The following is a 25,573-nucleotide window of genomic DNA, read 5'->3' on the forward strand; positions in this document are numbered from 1 at the left end:
AGGGGAGGTGTGTGTGTGTGTGTGTGTGTGTGTGTGTGTGTGTGTGTGTGTGTGTGTGTGTGTGTGTGTGTGTGTGTGCGTGTGCGTGTGTGTGTGTGTGTGTGCGTGTGTGTGCAGGGGTGTTTCTGGGCCCTGGGTACAAGGATTCACTGCGGGGCCCCCCATGAATGTTCTTCATAAGGGGATGGGGTTTAACCCATTTAGACTGGGACTGGGGATTACACGTTATTTTGTGCTTTAACTATTGAAAAATAGCATATACAAGCTCACAGCGAGCTTGTAGATCTGCTATTTTTTTTAAATCGTGAACATTTGTGCAGGTCTTTGAATATTTGAAATCCTTCTAAGGTTTTTTGAAAAACCTATGTTTCCCATCTCAAAATATTTAGTTCCAGGGACCCCCCAGAAGCAGAAATTTGAGTACAAATGTTTGCTTAAAAATACATAATATTCAAAGATTTGCACACACTTTCACGACTTTTCAAAAATAGCAGATCTACAAGCTCGCAGCGCAGCACTCAGGCACTGCCGCGCTGTGAGCTTGTATATCTGCTATTTTTCAATAGCTAAAGTCTAAAATAATTAAGGCCTCTCCACCTTGGACCCTAGTAACTCAGTCCCACTTACTCCCCCCCCCTTGTGACACCCTTGTGTGTGTGTGTGTGCGTGTGTGCGTGCGTGCGTGCGTGCGTGTGTGTGTATGTATGTGTTTGCACTATTCGTGTGTAATGATGGAAGTGAGAGTTTTTTTTCCTTCTCAGTATGTACCCCTCTGTAGCCCTTTGGTATTGGTCATTATGATGGCAAAGCACAGCTGAACCTCAGTAATAAAGACATTATTCGATACAATCATTTGACTTACCTTATCTATCACTATAGCAAGTGATATATTCAATGGCGGAACTGTCACGAAGTGTCAAATGATTAATCCATAAAGTAATTTTAGTTCTTGTCCTCCCTCCTCTGTTTGTGTGTGTGTGTGTCTGTGTTAGGGCATTCACGTATAGTGATTTTTAGTATTCGAATTATTCGACCTCAAAGTATTCGAATAGTCGAATATTCGACAGGACTGACCAAACTGTCAAATATTAAGTAAGCATCCACCAGGGGCATTGACAACTCATTATGTTGTCAATGCTCTTATGACTTCCTATCTAGCCAAGCTTTATAAACTATATATATTTTTAAAGAGAAACAATAAAAAATAAAAATAAGTGAATATTCGACTTCGGTGAACGACGTCGAATGGTGACTTTGATATTCGAATATTCGGTGAATGTCCTTGTGTGTGTGTGTGTGTGTGTGTGTGTGTGTGTGTGTGTGTGTGTGTGTGTGTGTGTGTGTGTGTGTGTGTGTGTGTGTGTGTGTGTGTGTGTGTGTGTGTGTGTGTGTGTGTGTGTGTGTGTGTGTGTGTGTGTGTGGCGCGCGCCTATACTCTCTGGCTCCTTAGCTCCTTTGAATGACACTTACTGATGGTTTCTGAAAGAAAATTGGTTTCAGAACCGCATCCGTAAGTGTCAGAAATTCACTGTTCCAACACACTATACTGAGTCTAACGTAGACTCGGTATAGCGTGTTGGACAGTGAATTAGTGCTCCAGTGCATGTCTGGCTTGTTGCGAGACTGCAGCTCCAAGATGGTTGGAGTTAGCTTTTGTTTATTACATTACATTTGGTGGTAATACAATGAATATCCATGGGAGCATGATCCAGTCTGCACACTCTATTTTCCTGTTTTGGAGATGGAAGCCAGACATGAACAAGGTAGAAAAAAAAGAGAGAGAGAATTGAGAAAGAGAGAGGGGATGAGTGAAGTGAGGAAAGAAGGTTTGGTTGTTTCTTGTCTGGCGGAGAGGACATGACACCATGTAGGCGAGAGGAATACTTCATGACAGAAGTTTAAGTAGCAATGCCACAGAGTAAACGTACTTTGTTAGGTGAATTCAAAATTGCACTTGAGTTGAAGTACACAAGTATTAGCATCAACATATAGTCAAGGTAGAAAAAGTAATTACACAGAATGATAGATATTATGTTATTCAATGTGTTCATCACTTCAGTGTTGCCGCTGGTAAAGACGGAGCTTATTTGAATAATTTGTCTGCTGTTTGGTAGCTTAATCCATGTAATAATATATTTGACGTAATTTACACATCCTACCTGGTTCCCATTCCCCCCCCCCCCCCCCCCATTCTGAATTCCCATAGACTTGTTTCATATCGCGTTATATAAGAACTGTGTTCCAAACATAAACAAATGATCTCAGCGGTTTGAATCATATGGATATGAAGAAGCTGATGGTGAGAAAATGCTAATGTTACTGTCGCCGAATTAGTTTCATTTTCACCAGAAACAGACTGTATCAAATATTAATGACTGACTATCATAAACCATACAGAGCCACCTCCCCGACAATATCGCGGAGAACGCTTGTTTATTTTTGGAAGATAATGCTTATTTAAGATGACTCAATGTTATTCTCCATAGAGAAATTACTTCCGTGAACAGGGGGATGAGCGAGTGATGTCATGACTTGGTTACTCTATAATTGAAATTTTTTGTTTGTTTTATTTTATTAATAATTTATTATAAAACTGTAAAGTAAGTAGTAAGTAATTAAAGCTGTCAAATAAATCTTGTGGTTTAAAAACTACTATAGTTCCCTCAGTAATTCAGTAGAAGGCGTATAAAGTACTGAATGAAATGCAAATACTCAAGTAAAGTACCGCGCCTCTTAAACACACTGTACTAGAGTACATGCACTTAGTGACTTTCCCCCACTGTACGAAGCCAGTGAGTGGAGGTGAAGTGTGAGAAAGAAGAACAAGAGTAGAAGGGTGGGAGAGCGAAAGTGGTGGAAGAAAAAAAGAAGAAGAGGATTGCACTAAATGAGATACAATGAGAACTGTCAGAAGGAACCAGACAACTTTATGGCGACCACCCACAAAGCATGGAAGAAAGACAAAAACTAATTCAAGGCAATAGCAGCCAGCAGAAAGCCCGCGTTACAAGCAGTGATTTATGAAAGCACTTATTGATAGACTGCTCCAGTGCACACGAAAAAAAAAACCCAAGCACCGGGTGTTACGGAATCAGAAGTCTGTGTTTCATACCGAAGTAGAGTCGCTGAGTGTGAATGGATCCATTTGGAACTCTTGAGAGGGTTACAGATGTACGGGTCCATTTGGTTACCTTTGTACCCTCTCAGTACTTGCAGTTATGAAACACAGGACAGATACAGAAAAAAGGAGATACTGTACAGCAAGGATGAACAAATTCTTCTACTACTACTACTACTACTACTTACAGATGGGACAATACGCGATATTATCGTTTATTGTGATTAAAAACACTCACGATAATCGTATCGTGGAGATTTAATTTATCGTGATATAATCCTCCTTCATGCACCGGGATCAATTCACCTTTTATTTGCCGATCTGCATATCCGGTTCCACTTAAACTCTCTATAATTGGTAAAAGGTACTTATAATATACGTACTTGATACAGTCTTTTTTTCACTCTCTATCAAATGTCTTTGCCAAAAAATAGCCAATCTACAAACTCACAACATGTCGCGTTGCGACGCGTTGTGAGCTTGTATGTTGTAGAATGTTCTGCCCCAGGATAATGGATTTTGATTATCGCGATAATATCGTAAATCGCGATTTCTTTGGTCACAATAATCGTGATATGACATTTTCATATCGTCCCATCCCTACTACTAAAACTAATAATAATGCTGGTACTACTACTACTACTACTACTAGGCTACTAATAATAATAAAGAGTAAGCACCTAGTAATGTACGGGGATTAGGAATAAACCAGAAACCAGGAGATTTAGGTACACTAGCTGTCAGAGTCCTGTCAAGGTAAATTTCACTTTGTTTACAGCTGACAGATTCCTGCGTCTTTCAGCACTTCATCCCGGTGTCATACTATCTGACTACAGAACTCCGCAGACATTGAGGTTAAACACTTTCTAAAGTGCTTCATAAACAGTTTCCTACAGTCAGAGAGCGCGGCTCTGTGTGTGTGTTTAAAGGTCTGTCAGTGTTAATGTTCCTTCCTAGCTGGCCTGCTTTTATGAAGGTTGTACTGCTGCCCTGGGCTTACACACACAGGTGTTTGCCCTTAGTCATTTCCCCCAAAATGTTGATAGTGGAAATATCGGGACCCTTTTTTTCCCCTCCTCCTCTTCTTCCTTGTTTGTTAAGGAACCTGCGTGTTATTTCACTTTCAATGTCAATCATTAAAAAAATATTTTCTTCAAAGGCTTGAAATGTTTGAAATAAAGATTTTTCGGCTGTGGGCCAGGGTGACAGGAAATAGGTGGAAACAGGGTGAGGGGAGAGAGAGAGGGAGGGAGAGACAAGATTCAAGATTTTGTATTTGATACATCTCATATAGTAGTGTATTTATAATCACAAATACACTACGTCTGTCATAACCATAACCCTGCACGCACGCACGCACGCACACACACACACACACACACACACACACACACACACACACACACACACACACACACACACACACACACACACACACACACACAGTTCGCAGTCATAAGCCCTTTGTTGCAACGCAGTCTTTCAACTCACTAGGCCAGCTAGACTGAAGGCTTCTGGTAACTGGTAAGCAGGCCATAAAAGACCCCTGCGCTTGTTCCTGGATCACCACATCAAACAGGCTTTAACCATGTGAACCCCAGTGCCGCTATCCTGAACCCTAGCGTCATAACGGGTGAACATTCTGCAAAAGATCACACCCGGTGTGAAGTGAGTGGTGCTATTTTTGAGTTGATTTCACTAGGTAGGCTAGCATTCAACGGAAATAGCAGACATACAAGCTCACAAGCTTGAGCTCTATTTTCTGCAAAGGGATTTCGTCGTAGAGTGGGAAAAAGGAGGGGACCAAGTATAGAGCCTGGGGTACTTCGGTCAACAAAGTACTGTACGTTGGGTTTAAGTGGACGAGAGTGCTCACAAAATGCTGCGGTGCGGAGGAGATGGTGTTTTTATGAGTTGGGTTGATCTGTGTTGTTCTGTGTCGAGCGCTGTGATTGTGTGTGTGCGCATAATGCAGCTGTTTATCACCAGACCTCACAAGAGAAATAATCATACAAATTAAGTGGACTGCAGTATAAATATTCGCAAAATAACATTGTTTACGGGAGATAAAAAGAATGGGAGACAGCAACGTGGAGAACAAGAGAGAGACATCAGAGAGATATCAAGAGAGAGAATCACCAGTAGTGGAAAAAGGATTGATTGATTGATTGATTGATTGATTGAAGACTTTATTAGAAGTTTGCATAGGAAAAGGTACAGTTTCATGACGGTACAGTTCACTGGTACAAGGTCTACTAAAAGGAGATCCATGAAAAGACTAAGCTTATTTCCACAGGAAACCATTAAAGTATCTCATATAACATTGAATGACAGACGAATAGAACACAGTACTATGCAAAAAAAAAAGAAAAAAAAGAAGAAAAAAAATGAAAGAACAAGAAAAGGAAAACAGTAAGTCTAAACAAACAGAAAGTATATACAAAGAAGGGGCAGGGGAGGGTAGGACTCAAATGTTTTACTTAAGTAAAAGTATCAATACTGCAATGTAGAAATACTCTGTTAGGAGTAAAAGTCGGGAATCCAGTAAAAGTAAAAGTACAAAAGTATTGGCATCAACTGTATCAATCAAATGTTCTTAAAGTGCCAAAAGTAAAAGTACAATGTACGCAGAATGTCCAATTTCAAGTTTTCAAATGTACAAACATATTTTGAAAACAGAGTACAAGCTAACAAGACACACTGTTATCTTGTAGATCGGCTATTTTCAAATAGCCGAAATGTAGAGATCTATAAATGTATAAAATCTACCAAGTAACTATTAACTAAAGTTTTCAAATAAATGTAGCGGAGTAAAAGTAAACTATTTGGATCCGAGATGTAGTGGAGCAGAAGTATTGTAAATTGTAAATACTCAAGTAAAGAACAAATACCTCAAAATTGCATTTAAGTACAGTAAATCTCCTTAGTTGCTTTCCACCACTGAGAATCACAGTCAGGAAGATGGACTATATACATAAACAGTAATAGATAGGATAGCATGAGAAAGCCAGAGACAGAAAATGAGGATCTATAGGCTGCTGAGCAGAAGCACTTAGTGGCCAGATGCCTCCAGATGAGTCGGAATGCCTGAATGATTTAGCCCTGATCAAAGAATGATGTGACAGGGCTCCTAAAGTGCATCCCCCTGGCCTCCGCTTGTCTTTGAACTGCTATAAAATCACACCAGGGCTGCAGGATGTTACAAATCTCTGACTGTCCTCTCAGAGGCTGAGGGTCAAAGAAAGGCGATGATTGGACATGATGCACAATAAAGTCTCATAACTGTATATAATCTTCTGTGCTGCTTTTCCTTGAGTGAAATGGCAATCAAAATATATAGCCCAGTGATACTGTACGTTGAGTTTGTGTTTTAGCTGCAATTGTTTTGTAGGAGCTGTCAACCAACCACCATTCAATACAGGTTTCAGCCCACTTTCTTTTTAGGTTTAACACTGCTACCAGTGGGCACCCCATCAGTGACAACAGTGGACTTTACCAATCATTCCACCAGATGATGCCTGTTTACTTTAGGATGTAATGCCCCTGTTTTCTTCATCCTTTCTACCGTGTCTGTGACCCTGCTCCACTTCCTACTGGCCCAGACCCCTTCACCTAATCCTCCCTAACCCCTGATAGCTTTATGGCTTGGTATAATTGACTTTAGGATGAGAGAAGAAAGGGCCGGGAACCACAGCTTAAACCAGTAATTGGTTCAGGCCTGAAAACTGATACAGACGCTGAGCTTCTTGCCAGTGAAGCGGCCAGCCAGGCCTCCCTCCCTCCCGTCCGTGCGCCTGCCTGCCTGCCTGCCTGCCTGCTTGCTTGCCTGCCTGCCTGCCTGCCTGCCTGCCTGCCTGCCTGCCTGCTTGCCTGCCTGCCTGCCTGCCTGCCTGCTTGCCTGCCTGCCTGCCCGTGCTCCTCTGGTCAGAAAAACAAACATGGAACAGAGAAATGTTTTTTCCTGGCTGACGCCTCGGTCCCAGGGCACACGGCCTGCCAGCTATAACCGCTGGACGAATGAAGGGGCATGGGGGCCGCGTTCTCAGTTCTGTGACTGTCACACAGTGAAGGCAGAGAGAGAGAGAGGGCAAGGTTTAGGTTCACCCAAAAGCATCATACTAAGGCTATTCAGTTTATTCCTATAAAAATAAAGAAAACGATGTATATCCCACCATTTCTGAGATCTACACATTGAGAAAGGGCAAGAAAAAAGGTTCTTGCCAATGATAGTTAAATTCTCCATCACTGAAATTATTTATTAACCCATTTAGAACGGGTACACATTATTGTGTATCATTATTATTTTATGCTTTAACTATTGAAAAATAGCAGATATACAAGCTCACATCGCTGCACTTTTGTAGATCTGCTATTTTTGAAAAATCGTGAAAATTAGAATTTTGACCCGATTCTATAAGTGTCTTTTGAATCCTTCTAAGAATTTTTGCAAAACCTATGTTTCTATGTCAGCAATCTGGCCAGCCATCGTCAAAGAAAAGGTCCTTTTCACATAACTGTAGCTCAACGCAAGGCGTTGTGAGCATGTAGATCGGCTATTTTCACAATGTTCGCCTCTTGCTTACTTAATATTTGACAGTTTGGACAGTCCTGTCGAATATTCGACTATTCAAATACTTTGAGGTCGAATAATTCGAATACTAAAAATCACTATTCGTGAATGCCCTACCCTAGTCTGTACAAAACTGTATTGAAGCTTATATATTCCCCCCATCTGCTTCAGGTGTGTTGGAGATCAAGTCAGTGGATGTTGGAGTGGTGGCGATCAAAGGCCTCAGCAGTAACTACTACCTGGCCATCAGCAAGAAAGGAGAGCTGTACGGAGCAGTGAGTCATTTTCTTTCCTCCCTTCAAATATTCAGCCACATGTAACCATGACAACTGTGTACCACACTGATCCGACCTCAGTGCTACGTCAAGGGGATCTCATCTTCTCCTCACTGCCACCTATCAGTTCCTTGTTAGAAAACTAAACATGAAAGAACAAAACAACAATACTTACCAGGGACGTGCTGGCCATTGGGAAAAGTGGTACTCCCGAACGGCCGGTTCATTCCCGGCCGGTCCAGGCCGGCCATTAGGAAAAAATTACAAATAAAATGTCGGCCTTCGTTCCATGTTGGGGGCTGGGCGGCCAACAAAGTAAATCGTCACTGTCGGGCAGAAACCTCGTATCTCCAAGTTTCAAATTTGTAAACTTTTTCGCAAAGCAAAGCCCTGCTTCATCATACAAGGCCATCGCACAAAAGTAGTAAAAACAGCAGATCTGGTTGTAGATCGGCTGTTTTCACTAGTTTAAATCATTTTTAAAATGATAAATACAAAACAAACGGTTTTGGACATACAAGGCTTCCACCCGACAACAACGAAATATAACTCATGTATTTGGCCCACTGGCAGAGGGACAGAGACAGACTGCAATGGGTACTACTCTGACAACAGGTACTGTACAAGGGCCGGGCCGGGCATGCATTAGCAATTTGCATTGTTCCTGGCTTGCATCGTCCTAAGTAGATAGGTGCCCAACGGGCACCGGCCTAGTGTTGTTGTGACCGTAGGTAATACATTGTCAAAAATGACACAAATGTTTCTATTTTGAAAATCATCAGAAATAGCGGAAATACCTAATGGTGCTGCTTTGTGAACATGTAGACCGCTATAATGTCATCCAACAAACTATATAGGGCTTAAGGGGGTCAAACCCAATGTTGTACAACACTGCATTCAAGAGAACTCAGGAGTGGACTATAGTTCCCTTCCCACCCTGAAAGCTCAATGATGAGAGGAGAGGGCCAGGTTGACACAGAGAGCCTGCACTCCAGGCACTCCACAAGAGCCTGCACTCCACGACACTGTCCTCTTCAAAGTTAGAGACCGTCCATCTCTGGGTTGAGTCTCCACTTAAAAAGAAAGAAAGAAAGAAAACAAAAAAACAAAACAATGAACAAGGCAGCAAGACTCTCTGTTCCAGAAATATAGGAACCACAGCCCAACCTGTGTGAGCTCTCCTGTCCACTACCTACCTCCGCTCCGCCTCCATTCAGAAAAAGGAAACACAATCCTTCAGCTTCTCTATTCTGCACCGGTCCCTCTGGGGAGAGCGGCCCTTGTTTCATCTGTCCCTCTCTTTTCTCCCTCCCTCATTCTCCCCCCCACCCCCCTTTCTGTCTCTCCCGTTACTTTGAAAGACCTAACTTTTTCGGCGTGTCTCCTGGAGTCACACCACAGATGAAATGACACACGGTAGAAAGAAAGGCCTGAAACCGAATTCCCATGACGTCTTCCTGCACTAGCTATAGTAACACACCGGTGAAGGCCCGGGATACCATTACACTTGATGGACTTAGACAGTGGCTTCTTTATCCGGCAGTAGTCAAATGAAAACATTATTTCATTAGATCACCAGATTGATACATGTAAATGAAACAAGTGTAAATGGCACGCCTCGGTTTCTCTGCCAAAGTCAAACTTAATTAAACCGCTGAATGAAAATGGATTTGGTTATAAATGATAAATGCATTAAACTGTTCATATTTGTGCTATACGTCATCATTTTGTAGCAAAGCGATAGTTCTTCAGATTGTTACAAGCCATTTCTGGTTTGAACATCTGGCAAAGTGTTAATGGTTTGGTGTGTTCCCCATCGAGACATTGCTTCATTGCTCTACTTTCATGTCACTTGTGATTGTTATTTCAGTCCAAGCGTTGTTTATCGTCACTGTCGGGTAGAAACCTTGCATCTCAGAGTTTCAAATGTTTAATGTTTTTCTTGAAGTAAAGCCCTGCTTCATCATACAAGACTGTCGCACAAAACTAGTGAAAATAGCCTATCTACAAGCACATCGCGAGGAGTTGTATGCTTGCAGATCGTCTATTTAAAATGATAAATAGAAAACTAACGGTTTTGGACCTACAAGGTTTCCACCCGACAACAACGTCATTCATCACTATTCACACCACTTTAATCTCCGCTGCCTGGCCTGCATGCGATACGTCGACGTGTTGGGAGCTCGCGGACCGCCTATTTCTCAGCACGCAACTCTGCTGTACGGCAGAGTATAAGTTGTTGTGACCAATGTTAGTTACAGTAAACGGCTGCACAGTGTCTACAAACTATGCTCATTTTGCTTTGGGAACATTCAGTTTCACTTCTGGAACCAATTTGAACAGCTGTGGCCTGGGAGAGTGAGAAAGAGAGAGAGAGAGAGAGAGAAAGAGGGAGAGCTAGAGAAAGAGAGAGTGAGTGAGTGTGTGTGTGCGTGTGCGAGCGAGTGTGCACGCGCGCGTGTGTGTATCCACATGTACGCGCATGTGCGTACATACAGTAGGTGTGTTTTGCGGAAGGTACATTCTTGGTTGTGAGTATCCACTGTATTTGGTTAACATGAATGGTTAAGTGATGATGGCCCAGAGCACCAGTGGATCTTCCAGTAAACTGACAAATGCTATTCTCTCAGATCATTTTTCTCCCAATTGACCGGTGGGTGGTCAGCGGCGTAGTGTAAAACCACAGTCATCGCGTCACAACGGTCGAGTTTTGTCACAATGATCTAGTCGTTTTCAAACTCAAACTAATTAGACGTCATATCTCATCCTAGCTCCTAGCTTTGCTCCCCTTTTCACTTCTTCCATTTACTACACAAGCCTTACAGTATGAGTATAGCCTCCCAATTCTGGGTTGAGCAGAATTCTGTGAAGGCTAAGAGAAAATGTATGTGGTGGGAAAAGGAGGGGACCAATGATGGACTCTGGTCACTGAAGTATATAGGATTTAAGGATTCACGATGAATTGAAATCATCACGATACGATTATTGTGAGTGTGCAATAATAATAATACAATTAAAAGGGCATCAGTATATGATGTCATTGTCTATTAATAACTTCAACACAAATATCATACATGAATATAAACCATATTAGCCATTATTCCTGCTAAAGGCTTTATTTTGCATTTGTTTACATTTTCTCCTTAAAATGCTCCCAAACCTACCAGAATAACTGATGTTGGCCAAATTAGCCATCAATCATTACAGTTTACAGTTTACAGTTTAGGCATTTAGCAGACGCTTTTAATCCAAAGCGACTTACAATAAGTAGATAGGAATCATTATGCACTCAATAAGTCACTGATGTTTTAAGTTGTGCATCATTCATATCCCATGGGGAAATGTTTGGCTAGACTTTTCATGTAAATCTGTGCTTTAAAACCCATTCAAACACAACGATGAAGTAACTTTCGTAATCGATTCCCTAACCCACGTTAGTTTCATGTGCCTGATTGTCATGCCATAGGGCCTACTGAAATTAACCGAATACAATGGCTTCCTCGGAAATCAAACAAACCACAATATACTTTGGAAAAGGGTCGCCATGTAATGTCAAGTCATAGTGGAGTCATAGTCAATGGGTTAAATATAGTAGACCACCGCTATCGTCCCAGCGGCGTCAGTTCAGAAAAAGCTAAGGTATGGCAACATGACTGGTGTCTTGCGCGTGCAAGACACCATACAAGACGCATTTGTAGTTATTTTACTGTAATTTAACAACATAATAAACAGCACAGATAGACAAAGAGACATTCATGGATTTATATTTAAAAGTAACTTTTATTTTCCCCCAGGGTATGGCAGCTGCATACCCCTGCCATACCCAGTTGACGCCCCTGTATCGTCCTTTAACAAGCTTAAATTTAGTGTTGTGCTGCATTGGCTTTTATTACTCTAAAAATAGTACAACAGCTTGTACATCCTCAAAACAAATTGTCCTCTGCATTAAATCAGGCTTTATGGCCCACTGTAGTACCAGTGGTGAGAAGATGAATCAAAGAGGACACAGTGTCACTGATTGGAAGAGGATTTGAGAAGTGTCAGAGCTCTCCAACCACATTTTTACGGTTGTGTTGCTCAACGAACAAATAGCAGATTTCCAACAAAATGTTTTGGTGGGGGATACCCCCGCGGTGCATCCGGTTTGGCCGAGCGTCCAGGGGTCTTCAACGTTTTCAGGCCAAGAACCCCTTAGTTGAGAGAGAGATGAAGCAGGGACCCCCACAACCTTTTCAGAGATTAATCGTTTGGCAGCACAATCATCAGTGTATTTTGGATTCATGTCAATTTGTGTTTTCAAATATTGAATCACTTGAACCGTCAATACTTAATAAACTTGACCTTACACTCTGTACTTAGTCTGCTCTTTTCCCCCTCTACACCAAACCTCTTTACCAAAAATAGCCGATCTACAAGCTCACAACGCCTCGCAGCGCGAGGCGTTGTGATCTTGTAGATCTGCTATTTTTGGCTAAAGTTCTCAGAATACGGACGCTCTAGGGTTCAAGTGGTGAATATAAAAAAGGGGGAAAAAACAAGTTTTGGAGGACCCCCTGTAGTAACTCTGAGGATCCTCTAGGGGTCCCGGACCCCCTGTAGAAGACCCCTACAATTGGCTGTGTTATGGGGGAGGAGGGAAGCCTGGTGAGGAGGGTAATCTTTGTCACCGCATGTACTGGGCTGGCACCTGTCAGCGGGGGATGTTGGAACAGGAGGCGTAGGACGGATCGAGGCACTGCGTCCTCCCGATGGGGATGGGGCGATAATCGCTATTATCATTTATTGTGATAAAAAAAACACTAAACGTATTGTGAAGATTTCAATTTATCGTAAAATGATCCTCCGTCATTCACCTTTTATTTGCTGAGCTGCATATCCGGTACCATTTAAACCCTCTATAACGGGTAACAGACCTGGAAATAATGTACTTGATACAGTCTTTTTTCACTCTCTACCAAATCTCTTTGCCAAGAAATAGCCGTTCTACAAGCTCACAACGTGTTGCAATGTGACGTGTTGTGAGCTTGTAGGGCATTCACCGAATATTCGAATATTCGAATATCAAAACACTATTCGATTACTATAAACACTATTCGAAAAATCGCCGAAATTAATTTTAATATTATTTTCGTTTTTTTTTTTTTTTTTTTCGTGACAAACAATATTTCTACAGTAGACATGCAGCTGTGAGCTCTGGTGTTAGTATTTCTCCTAATCCATTCATGTTTGATTGTTGTCAAATCCAACCACACTGTAGTGGCTAGCTTATGTGATTGATGTGCCGACTGCCGACATACACTGCTGGCCCGTCACTATAGATGACACATGACAGTCACTCAGTGTAGGAGGGGAGGGGAGGGGAGGGGCTCTCCAGAACGGTAGGTTCCGTACGGAACCATTGTTTACTTAGAGATGGAAGGATGACCTCCCACTTGGGTAATGACGCCCCCTGGCGATCATTCAGAGAAACTACTTCAGCTCCCGTACTAACGTAGGTAGGAAGGGCCTGTCACTCAAACCGGAGTGACCCGCCTCCAGGCTATATAAGCCCCCGGAGGCGGAAGTAACATCCTCTTAATACCACTCTCTGCCACATTCAGTGAAACAGAGGGGCATTACGTGGGAGGTCATCCTTCCATCTCTAAGTAAACAATGGTTCCGTACGGAACCTACCGTTTACTGTCAAGATTCCAGGATGACCTCCCACTTGGGATTCTTAAACTCCCCTCTAAGCCACAACCTACTCTCATACCCCCACACACCCCTCATACGGGTGAGCACAGCCCAAACGGGCGTGACCCATCACCCAGAAGGTCCCAGGCCCACCGGACCTGGGTGTGAAGGCATGAGAAAATAAGGAGAGACCCTGACAGACCGAAGTCCGCCTCATTCAACTAAATGAAAAGGACAAGTCCGCCTTATAAGTAAGACACACTATATAAGGAAAACACAGGGTCCCCCCCAAAATACCCCAGGTGGCTACATGCCCACCTGTGGGAGGGGAAGATCCGACTCCTCTATGACGTAGAGGAGGCAACTGCACCCAGAACCGAATGCGCTAGCGAAGAGGATTCGATATCCAGGTGATAGTAGGCTGCAAAGGTAGAAGGCGAAGACCAATTCGCCGAAACACAAATCTCCTGAACGGAGACTCCCTTTGCCAGTGCCCACGAAGTAGCCACACCTCTAGTGCTATGGGCTTTAAGTGCCGCCGGCACTTCCACACCCGCACTAGAGTAAGCCAGCCTAATAGCATCCACAATCCACCTCGAAAGAGTGGGTCTAGACACCGGCTTTCTGACAAGAACATTGCCCATTTCCACGAAGAGCTGAGAAGAAGCTCTAGAACCAGCAGTCCTGTCACAGTAGGCCTTCAATGCCCTGACAGGACAAAGGCAATTCAGCCGTTCATCCTCCACCGAGACAAACGGAGGAGGATGAAAAGCCAGAAGAACAACAGGCTCCTTAGGAACCACCATGTTCTTAGGAACAAACTTAAGATGAGGCTTGAGCAACACCTTGAGATCATTGTTCATAAACTGCATGCACTCCGCAGACACCGAGAGAGCTTGCAGGTCACCAACTCTTTTAGCCGTGGCCAAAGCCAGCAAAAGAGCCGTCTTGAAACTCAAAAGTTTCAAAGGCATCCCTACAAGCGGCTCAAAGGGAGCCCGACATAGGCCCCCTAGAACCACCTGCAGATCCCAAACTGGGAACAAAGACCTAGTCACCGGCCTCAAACGTTCAACTCCTTGCATGAACTTGATGACCTCCGGGACTTTAGAAGGTGCCTTGCCCGCCACCCCCAGGTGACAGGCATTAATAGCCGCCAAATACCCCCTAAGGGTAGAAAATGCAAGACCACTCCTCAAGCGGTCCTGCATAAATTCCAGAATTTCCTGGGCTGACGCCACATGGGCCACCACCGGTGGAACACGCGACTCACACCAGTCCTCAAAGGCATTCCACCTTCCATCATAAGACGCCCTCGTAGAAGGCGCCTTAGCACTCTGAATGGTAGCAACCACTTCAGAAGAAAAACCAGCCGCCAGCAGGTTTAACCTTTCACGTGCCAAACCCACAGGTCTAGGACCTGTAGGTCTTGGTGGAAGATCTCCCCCCTGGCCTGACTCAACAGATCCCTGCACTGAGGCAGCTGCCAACCCGGTTTGCAAAGGAGAGGGGCGATCGCCGACCTCCACGTGCCCTTGTAGGGAGCCACCAGGAGCATCTCCAGACCGAACCTCCTGACTCTCTCCAGAGTGGGTCGGATTAAGTCGAAGGGGGGAAACGCGTACAGTAGACCTCTCGGCCACGTGTGCGCTAAGGCGTCCAACCCCAAGGGAGGACTGCCCTTCACCGCGAAGAACAACGGACACTTCGTATTCTCCGCTGACGCAAACAGGTCCGCCACTGGCTGACCGAACTTGCGAAAAACCTGGCTCGCCACCCTGGGGTGGAGAGACCAATCCTCGTAGCGAGAACCTCCCCTGGACAGGAGATCTGCTCCGCTGTTGAGGAGACCTGGGACGTGTAAGGCCCTGATCGACTTGAGGCGCGACAAGCACCAAACCGTCAATTCTCGAGCCAGACGGTCCAGTGGCAACGACGACAGGCCCCCCTGTTTGTTGACATAAAACATGGCCGTCGTATTGTCTGTCCTGACCAGGACGTGACAATGCAAAATCCAAGGCTCGAAATGCTTGAGCGCCAGGAGTATAGCCATCAACTCCAAATAGTTGATGTGACGACCCCTCATCTCCAGAGGCCAAAGCCCCTGCGCTGTGCGCCCCTCGAAAGTGGCTCCCCATCCACTGAGACTGGCGTCTGTCGTGATCGACTTGCGGGAAACCACCTCGCCAATCGAGACTCCGCTGGTGAGGAACCCCTCCACCAGCCACGGAGACAGGGCGATCGCGCAGGAAGGGGAAACCGTAACCTTCTTGTACTTCAAGGAGGGCGGGATCCCGAGGGATAACATCCATCTTTGAAAAGGTCTCATATGAAACCTGCCCAAACGCAACAGATGTACTGCGGAAGCCATCATTCCCGTCAGTACCATGCAACTCCTGTAAGTGACCTCCTGGCCCACTTGAAAAGAGTCGAGACATTCCCGAAACCTGTCCACCCTCTCCTCTGAGAGACGGGCCGACATGTCGGATGAGTCCAGAAGGACCCCAATGAATGTAAGACGACTTGCTGGAGTCAGCATGCTCTTGCCGTGGTTGACTATGAAACCTAAGGCCTTCAGGTGAGCCAAAACCACTTGTGTGTGACGCGCCACTTCGTGGGCGGAGCTCGCTGAAACCATCCAATCGTCGATGTACGTCGCCAACCTGACGCCCTGCTGTCTCAGCGGGGCGATGGCTGCTTCGGTCACTTTCACGAAAACCCTCGGGCTCAGTGACAGACCGAAAGGGAGTACTGTATACTCGTACAGGCGACCCTCGAAGGCGAACCGTAGGAATTTCCTGTGTGGGGGATAAATCTGGACGTGCTGATAAGCATCCTTCAGATCCACTGAACAGTGGAAATCCCCTTGCCTGACCGACCGTAACATGGTGGGTACAGTTAGCATCCTGAAAACGTATTTCTTCAGGTACACGTTTAGTGCCTTTAGGTCCAGGATGGGACGTAGCCCCCCCCCCCTTTTTGGGCACCAGGAAATAACGGCTCCAAAATCCCATGCGGGATTGGGTCCTGTCCAGCTCCACTATAGCACCCTTGCTTAGCAAGGAGCTGATCTCTTCTCTCAAAAGATTTGCTTTTAAACCACGCGCCCTGGTATGAATAACCCTGCTCGAAAGCGGGGGTATGTCTGCGAACTGTAACCTGTAACCCCTGGTTATCGTTCGAAATACCCAATGGCTCGGGTTGCATAACTTCCACTGGCGCGCGCAGCGTGCTAGCGTGTTTTGAGCGAGAGAAACCCCACCACTGTGCTTCCGTGACGGCGGAGCTTTTTGGCGGCCGGACTGGAAGTGGGGAACCTGCGTATCCGTATCCGGAACACCCGGATGCGGAGCGCAGGGGTTCAATAGGCCGCAAGGCGGGAACACCTTCTGATTGTACCGCTTGACTAGCGGAGCTTTTTTGCGGCCGGACCGGAAGCGGGGAGCTAGCGAATCCGTATCCGGTGAAACCGGAAGCGTTCGGTTTTCGCTCGATAGCGCAACAGGAAGAGCAAAGCGATTCGACTGATAAACAGACTCGCCCACAACTAAAGCATTCTCCCCTGACAGGAGAGGAACTTTTACGTTTAATACCTGCTCTAAGGCCTTTATGCTTGTCCCTTGACCCGGGCTCATAGTAGGCCGACAGAATTTCTGACTCAAAGTTAAATTCATAGCATCGCTCACGCGAGGGAAAATCCACTCGCGCGCATGAGGAACCACATAATTGTTTGACGTTAACATTACTGGTTGCTGATAAAACCTGTGACTGATTAAAGAGTCCTGACGGGACTTCATCATTCTTACAGGAGGCATGCATAAAGGAGTCATATTGTCGACGCGAGGGATATCCCACTCGCGCGCTTGAGGAACCACATAATTGTTTGACAATAACATTACTGGTTGCTGATAAAACCTGTGATTGATTATCGAGTCCTGACAGGACTTCATCATTACTACAGGAGGCATGCATGATGGGGTCGTCTGTGCTAGTGCGAGAGAGTTGGACAGAGACAGACTTTGCTCTTTCAACATATTTATTGCTGACACAGGAGGCATCAAATTCAACATTTTCATTTCCCCGACACGGGGTACAGAAAAACGCCCTCGTTTGGGGGGAGGGGGACCGAGAGACACCTCGGACCCCCGCCCCAGCACAATCCCCCTCTTCCGAGTGTCATTTGCGCTGTCCCCTACCGCGGCCACCGCGGTAGGAAGACGGCTGCCTGCCATCCTTGGACGGGCGGCGCGGCTGAGCGCGCTCGGGAACCACAACCTTGCTGCGGGGCCTGTCAGGCGCCCTGGCTGCAGAGGCTCCCCTGGAGGAAGACGAGTGCTTCTTATAAGAAGCAGAGCGGCCCCTTTCCTTGACGCGGGAGGAGCGGGACGCCCTCCTAGCTTGCTGCGGTTCTTCCTGTGGCACTGTGGTGGACTCGACAATGTCCTTAGCAGCCTTAAAGAACGTGACTCTGCCCTGCAGCAGCTCCAAACCGCCGCCCATGAGGGTGGTGGGACTGTTCTCCATGTTGATGAGGGATTTATACATCTCCCCGCGAGGACCCAGAGGCTTCTCGCCCACGTCCCTCTTAGGCTCGAGGTCGACATAGTCGAGCCAGCGGGCTCTCTCAGCTTGGAGGTTATAATCCATGGACCTGCCCATCCACTTGACCGCATGCCAATTGACCTTCAGCATGATGTCGAATAGTGTGTTTAGCTCCGCAGTGTGCTCCCCCGTGGGCAGACCTTTGACCAGGTCCTTGGTGGAAGCTAGCAAGAGCTGGATAAGGTTAAGGTCCTTAGCAGCCAGAGCAGCGGACCGGTAGGCGTTACGAGCCCTGTCCGACTGCATCTTGTCCTCCAGGACAGTGAACCCCGGCGGGTTGGTGCCGACGGGGCCGACAAACGGCCCGTTTTTAGCCGTGCCCACATCCTTGTACTGGGGTCTGACGGAACCCAGAAAGGATTGAGCCAACAGGTGGTCCAGGTTAGGGCAGGTGGACATGCCTGCCTCCGCACCGCCAACCACATCCAACACAGAAAAAGGCAGCTTCCTGGGGTCTTTGTGTGTCTTCCATGAGGAATGGAGGGCCTTGGTGAATCCTTTCACCAGCGGCAGCCTGGAGAGGACATACGGGGCGGGAACCGAAGGCTCCTGCCCGGGCATTTCGTCATCATCCTCGGCCTCTTCAGAGGGGAGAGGAGGTGGCAACTCCTCTCCAACTCTGGCAAGAGCTCTCATGTAGACCGTGAGATGATCCAGCATTTCTGCTGCAGAATCGACGTCCTCTGCTCCCGCTTCACCCGCTTGACTGGCGGGTGGAGGGGCAGTGGCGCCTGAGGAGGACTGGGAGCTCCCTGCGGCGTCCAGTTGACGTGCTGGAGCCGCAGGGGCATTACCTTTCACTGTGACCGTGAGTCGAGAACCATCGTCCTCGACGGAGTCCTCCTCCTCCTCCTCGCCCGTGTATCCAGAGTATTCAGAACCAGAACCCTCGCTCTGACAGGAGCTCAGGTCCGACTCACGCCTGAAGGTCTGGACTGTTTTGGTGATGCTCACGTTGAGGGGAACGTCCCCGACGGTCACATCCGAGCGTTTCTTTTTGGGCACCGCGCCCGAAGGGGAAAAGGCTACCGGAGGGAAGTTAGCCTTCTTGGTCGCCTTCTTAGCGGCGACTTCACCAGACCCGCCAGCTCCAGTGACAGTGGAGCTAGCTGCGGTCGGTTGCGCGGCAGGCGGTGTCTCATGTAGCACGGCGCCATCTTGACTTGGAATGGCGCGCTGTTTGCCAAACGGATCTCCGGAAGGCAGCGCCGCACCTTGACCAACGGTGCGGGCCGCCTGGGGAAGGAAAGACTGGGCTGTGGGGTTGAGAGCATTGGACCCACCTGGTGGAGCGCAGGCCCCGAGGCCTGCCCTGGCTAGGTAGAAGCGGTGTACCAGTACATCGTGGTCGTAGGCCACGCAGAAGTCACAGAAGGGTCCTGCTCTCCCCTGAGGACTCAGTGCCGAAAAGGCGTGTGCAACGCCCATGCAGCCGACACAGAGAGGGTGAAGATCCTGTCCGTCGATGAGTCCTGGACAGCCTGGACATTGCCTCGGCAGGAAGGCCAGAGGATCCATGGCGAAGCAATGTAGCTAGAGTTAACAAGGAGCAGACGAGCTAACAAGCTAACGGCTAATGCTATGCCACGCTTGCTTCGGCGGAGGCCTGAACAAGCAGTAATAATCCTTTGTTATAGAAGGAAATAACCGTCGTTTTAGGACGGGACAAGAATAAGTATTCTTAAGTACGGGTTAATTCAACACTCGCCGGTGGGCGACTCCAATGCCACCGCTTTAGGCTAATGCGCGAAGAATAATAATACAAAGGCTGAGTTTCAACTTATCTGAATGTGATATCGCAGAGAGTGAAAAGAGGATGTTACTTCCGCCTCCGGGGGCTTATATAGCCTGGAGGCGGGTCACTCCGGTTTGAGTGACAGGCCCTTCCTACCTACGTTAGTACGGGAGCTGAAGTAGTTTCTCTGAATGATCGCCAGGGGGCGTCATTACCCAAGTGGGAGGTCATCCTGGAATCTTGACAGTAAACAAGCAAGCTCTGCTCGTTGCTGACAAAAGTGTGTAATTCTTTAGGCTACTTTACTTTATTGCTGCTGAGTTACGTTCCTCTTGCCGAGTATATCCAGTTTAGAGGACACCCTTCTCTTTACAGTAGCTCTTTCGGACCGCGCTTCACCGCAACCACGTTGATGTCATGCTTCATATTCAAATGTATCTCCTCTTTAAACCATAAAGGTACAAGCGTCCGCTGTTTTATTTATGATAACGGGTCGAGAGTTTCGCGACACGGATTGGAGTGGAATTGATGATCTTGTAAAGCTTGTGTTACATACTGTATACTTCTATACTATAGCATGTGATGTAATGTAATCATAACCCATCTTAGCCTTGTCTGTTGTACTGGTCGAGACTCGAGTCACACCAGCCTTCATTAACATTGGAATGAGTCTCGGTACATATTAATGGCCTGCTAAGTAGCGGAGGTGTCAACGACATGCGTGTGAAGTCATTAATATAGCGTTCATCCCATCAAACAATCACTATAATGCCTGGATCCCGAGGCTAAACAATTCACAATAGCCTACAACACTGCTTGTAACGAACAAGGATGGACAGTATAAATGTGGTTGTTGAAGATAGATAGGATAGGCTTGAACAGTTATTTTCGGAGTTTTCCTAGTAAAATGAACTCGTTTTTCGTCGCAAGTTTCATCAGCATGTTTATGCTATGTTCAGTCGTAAGACAGTGCAGCGTGTCAAAAATAGCAGATGTACAAGCTCACAACGCGTCTATCCGCGACGCATTGTGCATTGTAGGTCTGTTCCAAAGGTTCCGTTCTCTCTCTGCTGCTTGAGTTCTGCATCCACCAGTGAAAACCTCTCACAGCCAATCGATGGCTGTTATTTCACGAACAGAGGTTAACCCGTTAATTGCTGGTTGTTTTTAAGGCTCGCAAAGGAGCGTTTTAATGATTTATTAGATTACAAAAATACCCGTCGAATTCCGAATATTCGAATACTTTGAGGTCGAATAATTCGAATTCTAAAAATCACTATTCGTGAATGCCCTATGCTTGTAGATCTGCTATTTTTTGGCAAATGTTCCGCCCCTGGATAATAGATGTTGGCAGTGTTGCCGTGGTCTTGGGTCGCGCGCCCCCGACGACCCATATCTTTTTTGAGCCAGGGTCTCGCACCCCCCCAAGTTCACACCTCGACAACTGTTTTAACAAAGAAACTAGCCTATTTGCATATCAATAGACCTGTATAGTAGGTGTTGAGCGACGTTCGCGACCCCCCAAACATTGAATCACCACTGCACCACTGGATGTTGGGTATATGTTGATTATCGCGTAACTCGTTTCCATCCCTACCTCTCGATGGGGGTTACTCACTGGCAGGTGAGACAGATAAATTAGGAGAAATACAAAAACAAAAACAAAAGAAACATTGTGTTAGTTCGTGCAGGACACAGGAGTCATACTCGCCCTCAGCTGTCAGACCGCTGACTGAGTAATTGTTTCTAATCAGCCATGCTTTTCTACACGCCAGCTCATTCTCACAACAAGGCAGTCCATACAATTATGGCTCTTACACTGGATCTCTGCTATTCAGCTGCTACACACGGTGTGGCTGGCAAAGCTTTGCCACTTTGCCCCCACTCCATTCTCAAATAAAGGTTTTGTATTGTCTCTTGTATGTCTGTACCGATTTAGCTTAGCGTGTGTTATTAGTCAGAGTGTTCCTGACTAATAATTAGTTCAACTGAAGGAGTCACTTGCAACGGAGTATAAATTATTCTTCATGAGGCTTAGTAAAAGTCAGATCAGTGGCTCTAAAATGTAATCCATTTACGTTCTTCTACTGGTGAGCACAGCTGTCCCTTGACAATAGCATGATGTCTGATCATATCCTTATGCCTGTTCTATAAAAGAAAAGCATTGCCTCAGTTTAACTTTTACATAAAGTTAATTGGTTCTCTCATTCCCTTTACTGAGAGTGTGAAGTTATTGTCAAGTCTAGCTCTAGTGCCAAAATAACACAGAATCAAAGAAAATAACGTTGAAAATGAACTCATGTGGACCATCAGCTACACACAGCTAAACGAACACACCCCAACTCTACTTCTAATACAGGGGTCTTCAACATTTTCAGGGTTGGGACCCCTTAGTTGAGAAAGAGATAAAGCAGGGACCCCCACAACCTTTACATAGATTCCATAGTTTCATCGTTTGACAGCATAATCATCAGTGTATTTTGGATTCATGTCAATTTGTGTTTTTAGATATTTAACCACTTGAACCATCGATACTTAATAAACTTGACCTTTCACTCTGTACTTTGTACTGCTCTTTTTCCCCTCTACACCAAATCTCTTTGCCAAAAATAGCCGATCTACAAGCTCACAACGCCTCGCAGCGCGAGGCGTTGTGAGCTTGTAGATCTGCTATTTTTGGCTAAAGTTCTCCGAATATGGACACTATAGGGTTCAAGTGGTTAATATAAAAAAGGAGATAAAAAAGTTTCTATCATTCAAAGATTTGGAGGACCCCCTGTAGTAACTCTGAGAACCCCCTAGGGGTCCCGGACCCCCTGTTGAAGACCCATGTTCTAATACATAAAAAATACAATCAGTTGCACACATCTACGGGCTTATGTCCAACTCGACGAAAAATGGCTGAGTTTCATCCACTCTGAGAGCTTCTGGGAACTCAGATTATACATCCACTCATACTATTTATTTTTTTCTTTTCCTTTTCTCCAGAAAGACTTTGGTCCGGACTGCCGCTTGATTGAGCGCATTGAGGAGAACAAGTACAACACGTATGCTTCAGCCGAAAACCGCAACAGGAAGAGACCCATGTTTGTTGGACTCAACGCCAATGGCAAACCAAAGAATGGGAAGAAGACACGCAGGAAAAATACCGCTACTCACTTTCTGCCCATTGTGGTCAAGCCACGGTGATTGGACAGTTTCTCTACCGCGTGGCTCGGTGAACTGGGGGGGCTGGATGTTATTTTGGAGTAACAGTGGGCTGGAGTGGTGGCTAATTTAATCAGATCTGTATATGAGGAGGATTTGCTGCACTGAGGAGTAAAGAAACAGAACTTCTAGACAGGAACTTATCACTACGTGGAGGAAGAAAACGGTTTCTGTTCCAGCTAAAGACATTTCTATTTTTAAAGAGAGGCTCTATGTTAAAAAGAACTGACAGAAATGATACCAACAGGACAAGGGATGTTTTGTTTCTTGTGTTAAATTATAATGTACATGGGCACAGATGAAAGTGTGGAGAGAGAAAGATAAAGAAAAAGACAGCTTTTTCTGTGCCAAACTTTTATTTTATACCTGGATGAAACGGTTGGAAACAGAAAGGGAATGGATAATGGGACCCTGATGAACTTGGGGGCGGGCTATAGTTTGTCTTATATGTGTAAATGTGTGTGATCTGCATGGATGCAGTTATTTATACAATACTAACTCCTATGGGTTATTTATGCTGTACTAACTCATATGAGGAGCTGAGATGGAACAGATTTTTTTATTTGTGTCCACGTGAATTACTCCATAACTACATTTACCACCAGAAGCACTTGACCGGGGAGAGACTAAGAGGAGAGCAAATTTATGCTTTGTCGTACGGCCGCGTCGCTCGACAAAAGTAATGGATTCTTTTCGTGGAGTGACATGGTCGTGTAACGAAGGATAAATCAGGCTAGAGGGGAGGAGAAGGCAAAAGAAGGAGGCAAGCGAGGGAACAAAATAAGGATAAAAGAGTAAAGCCTGATTTATGCTTCATCAAACTGTCGTTGTACGCCGAAAATAGCAGCATTGCAATGCATTGTGAACTGGTAGATGGCTATTTTTGACGTGCAATACCGTTATATGACAATGTACAACTCAGGCTTAAGGAAGAACGGTGTGGCGAAAGGAGGTTAAGGGAGAAGGGGAAAAAAAGTATTGACGAGGGAAGAACAGGAGAAAGGAGGATTAGCAAATTTGGAACACTGCAAAATGAGTCAGAAACAATCATTTTATCAAGCTAGCACCATCACATAAACAACACATATTAACATGAAACAGTCACTGCATTGGGTTTGTCTCCTTCATTCCTTTCACCTGCTTTAAAAGATTATTTATTTTATGTAATATTTAACAAAAGAAAAGAACAAAAACATGGAAAGGACAAATTCTTTTTTAAACATTTATGCTTTTCTTTTTTGAATACTAATCTATCATTTAAACATGAATAAAATAAATATATTTCTCTTTAATTTGTTCAGACTTGTCTTCTATTTATCTTGTCATGTTATTTTCAGACACTTTAAATTTATTTTCTATTTTGTCATATACTAGACTTACAAGGGAGTGGTTCTCAAAGTGAGGTCTGGGGACCCACAGTGGTCCTTGAGAGTACACCAGGGGTCCTCAGCTAAATGTGTTAATGTAGCATTCAAATCAGTGAAATCAAATTAACCCTATTTATTTACACTGGCTATTTGAAAATAGCCGATCTACAAGCTCACAATGCGCCACATTGCGATCCATTGTAGCTTGCAGAGCAATAAAAACAGAAAAATCTAAACCTTTAAGTAGCATGTGAGGGGTCAAACTATGAGTAAACTTTGCCCAAGGAATGTTTTTCATGCAAAACAAATGCTTGCAATGGATTCAGAATCAGAACCCCTAGTTTGACCCCTCACATACTACGCTTTTTAAAAAAATATATATTTCTAGTGGAGTCAATGGGACAGTGAATATACAAATGTCCATAACTTTTTTTTTTCTGGCAGAGCAGGCCTCTCATTCTGTGGACCTTAATGACCAAACTAATAGATAAAACAGAAATTAAAAAGTACAGCAGAAAATCACAGGTTCAACCCTATTCCTTGAGCTTTTGGGCTTGTGGGTCCCTGACTATGAGATACAAGGTTTTTGCACCAATATGCTAGTGTACCACCTCTGCTTTAACATGTACACATGTCTTCCTAGAGGATAAAGCTGTCTTTTTATGTGAGAACAACAAAGACAAAGAGGGGTTTTACCTATCACATGCACGCACACACGCAGATGGCCACATCACATGCACGCACACACGCAGATGGCCACATCACATGCACGCACACATGCAGATGGCCACATCACATGCACGCACACACGCAGATGGCCACATCACATGCACGCACACACACAGATGGCCACATCACATGCACGCACACACGCAGATGGCCACATCTCACACACACACACACACACGTGCATTTGGTTGAATGCTTGATGCTGATTGGTTAATCACTGAATTCAGCTGTGTGTTATTATGAGTGCTGAACTCAACAGACCTCTGTCACCTAGCTGGCTCATATCAATCTGCTTTG

General features: G+C 45.4%; 1 protein-coding gene across 1 annotated transcript in view; it reads left to right on the plus strand.

Moving 5' to 3' along the window:
* The window catches only part of fgf10a (fibroblast growth factor 10a), a gene marked incomplete at both ends in the record, with an annotated part of 44,592 nt that extends 21,430 nt beyond the window's left edge, over positions 1-23,162 (plus strand). Inside the window, 2 exons of the mRNA XM_080742965.1 lie at positions 7,860-7,963; positions 22,962-23,162. Coding sequence (XP_080599091.1) covers positions 7,860-7,963; positions 22,962-23,162 — 305 coding nt within the window. The remainder of the gene's footprint in view (positions 1-7,859; positions 7,964-22,961) is intronic.
* Positions 23,163-25,573: the final 2,411 nt, after the last annotated feature.

The sequence above is a fragment of the Nannobrachium achirus genome (assembly GCF_963921795.1).
Source record: "Nannobrachium achirus genome assembly, chromosome: 15".
NCBI classification, from domain to species: Eukaryota; Metazoa; Chordata; class Actinopteri; order Myctophiformes; family Myctophidae; genus Nannobrachium; species Nannobrachium achirus.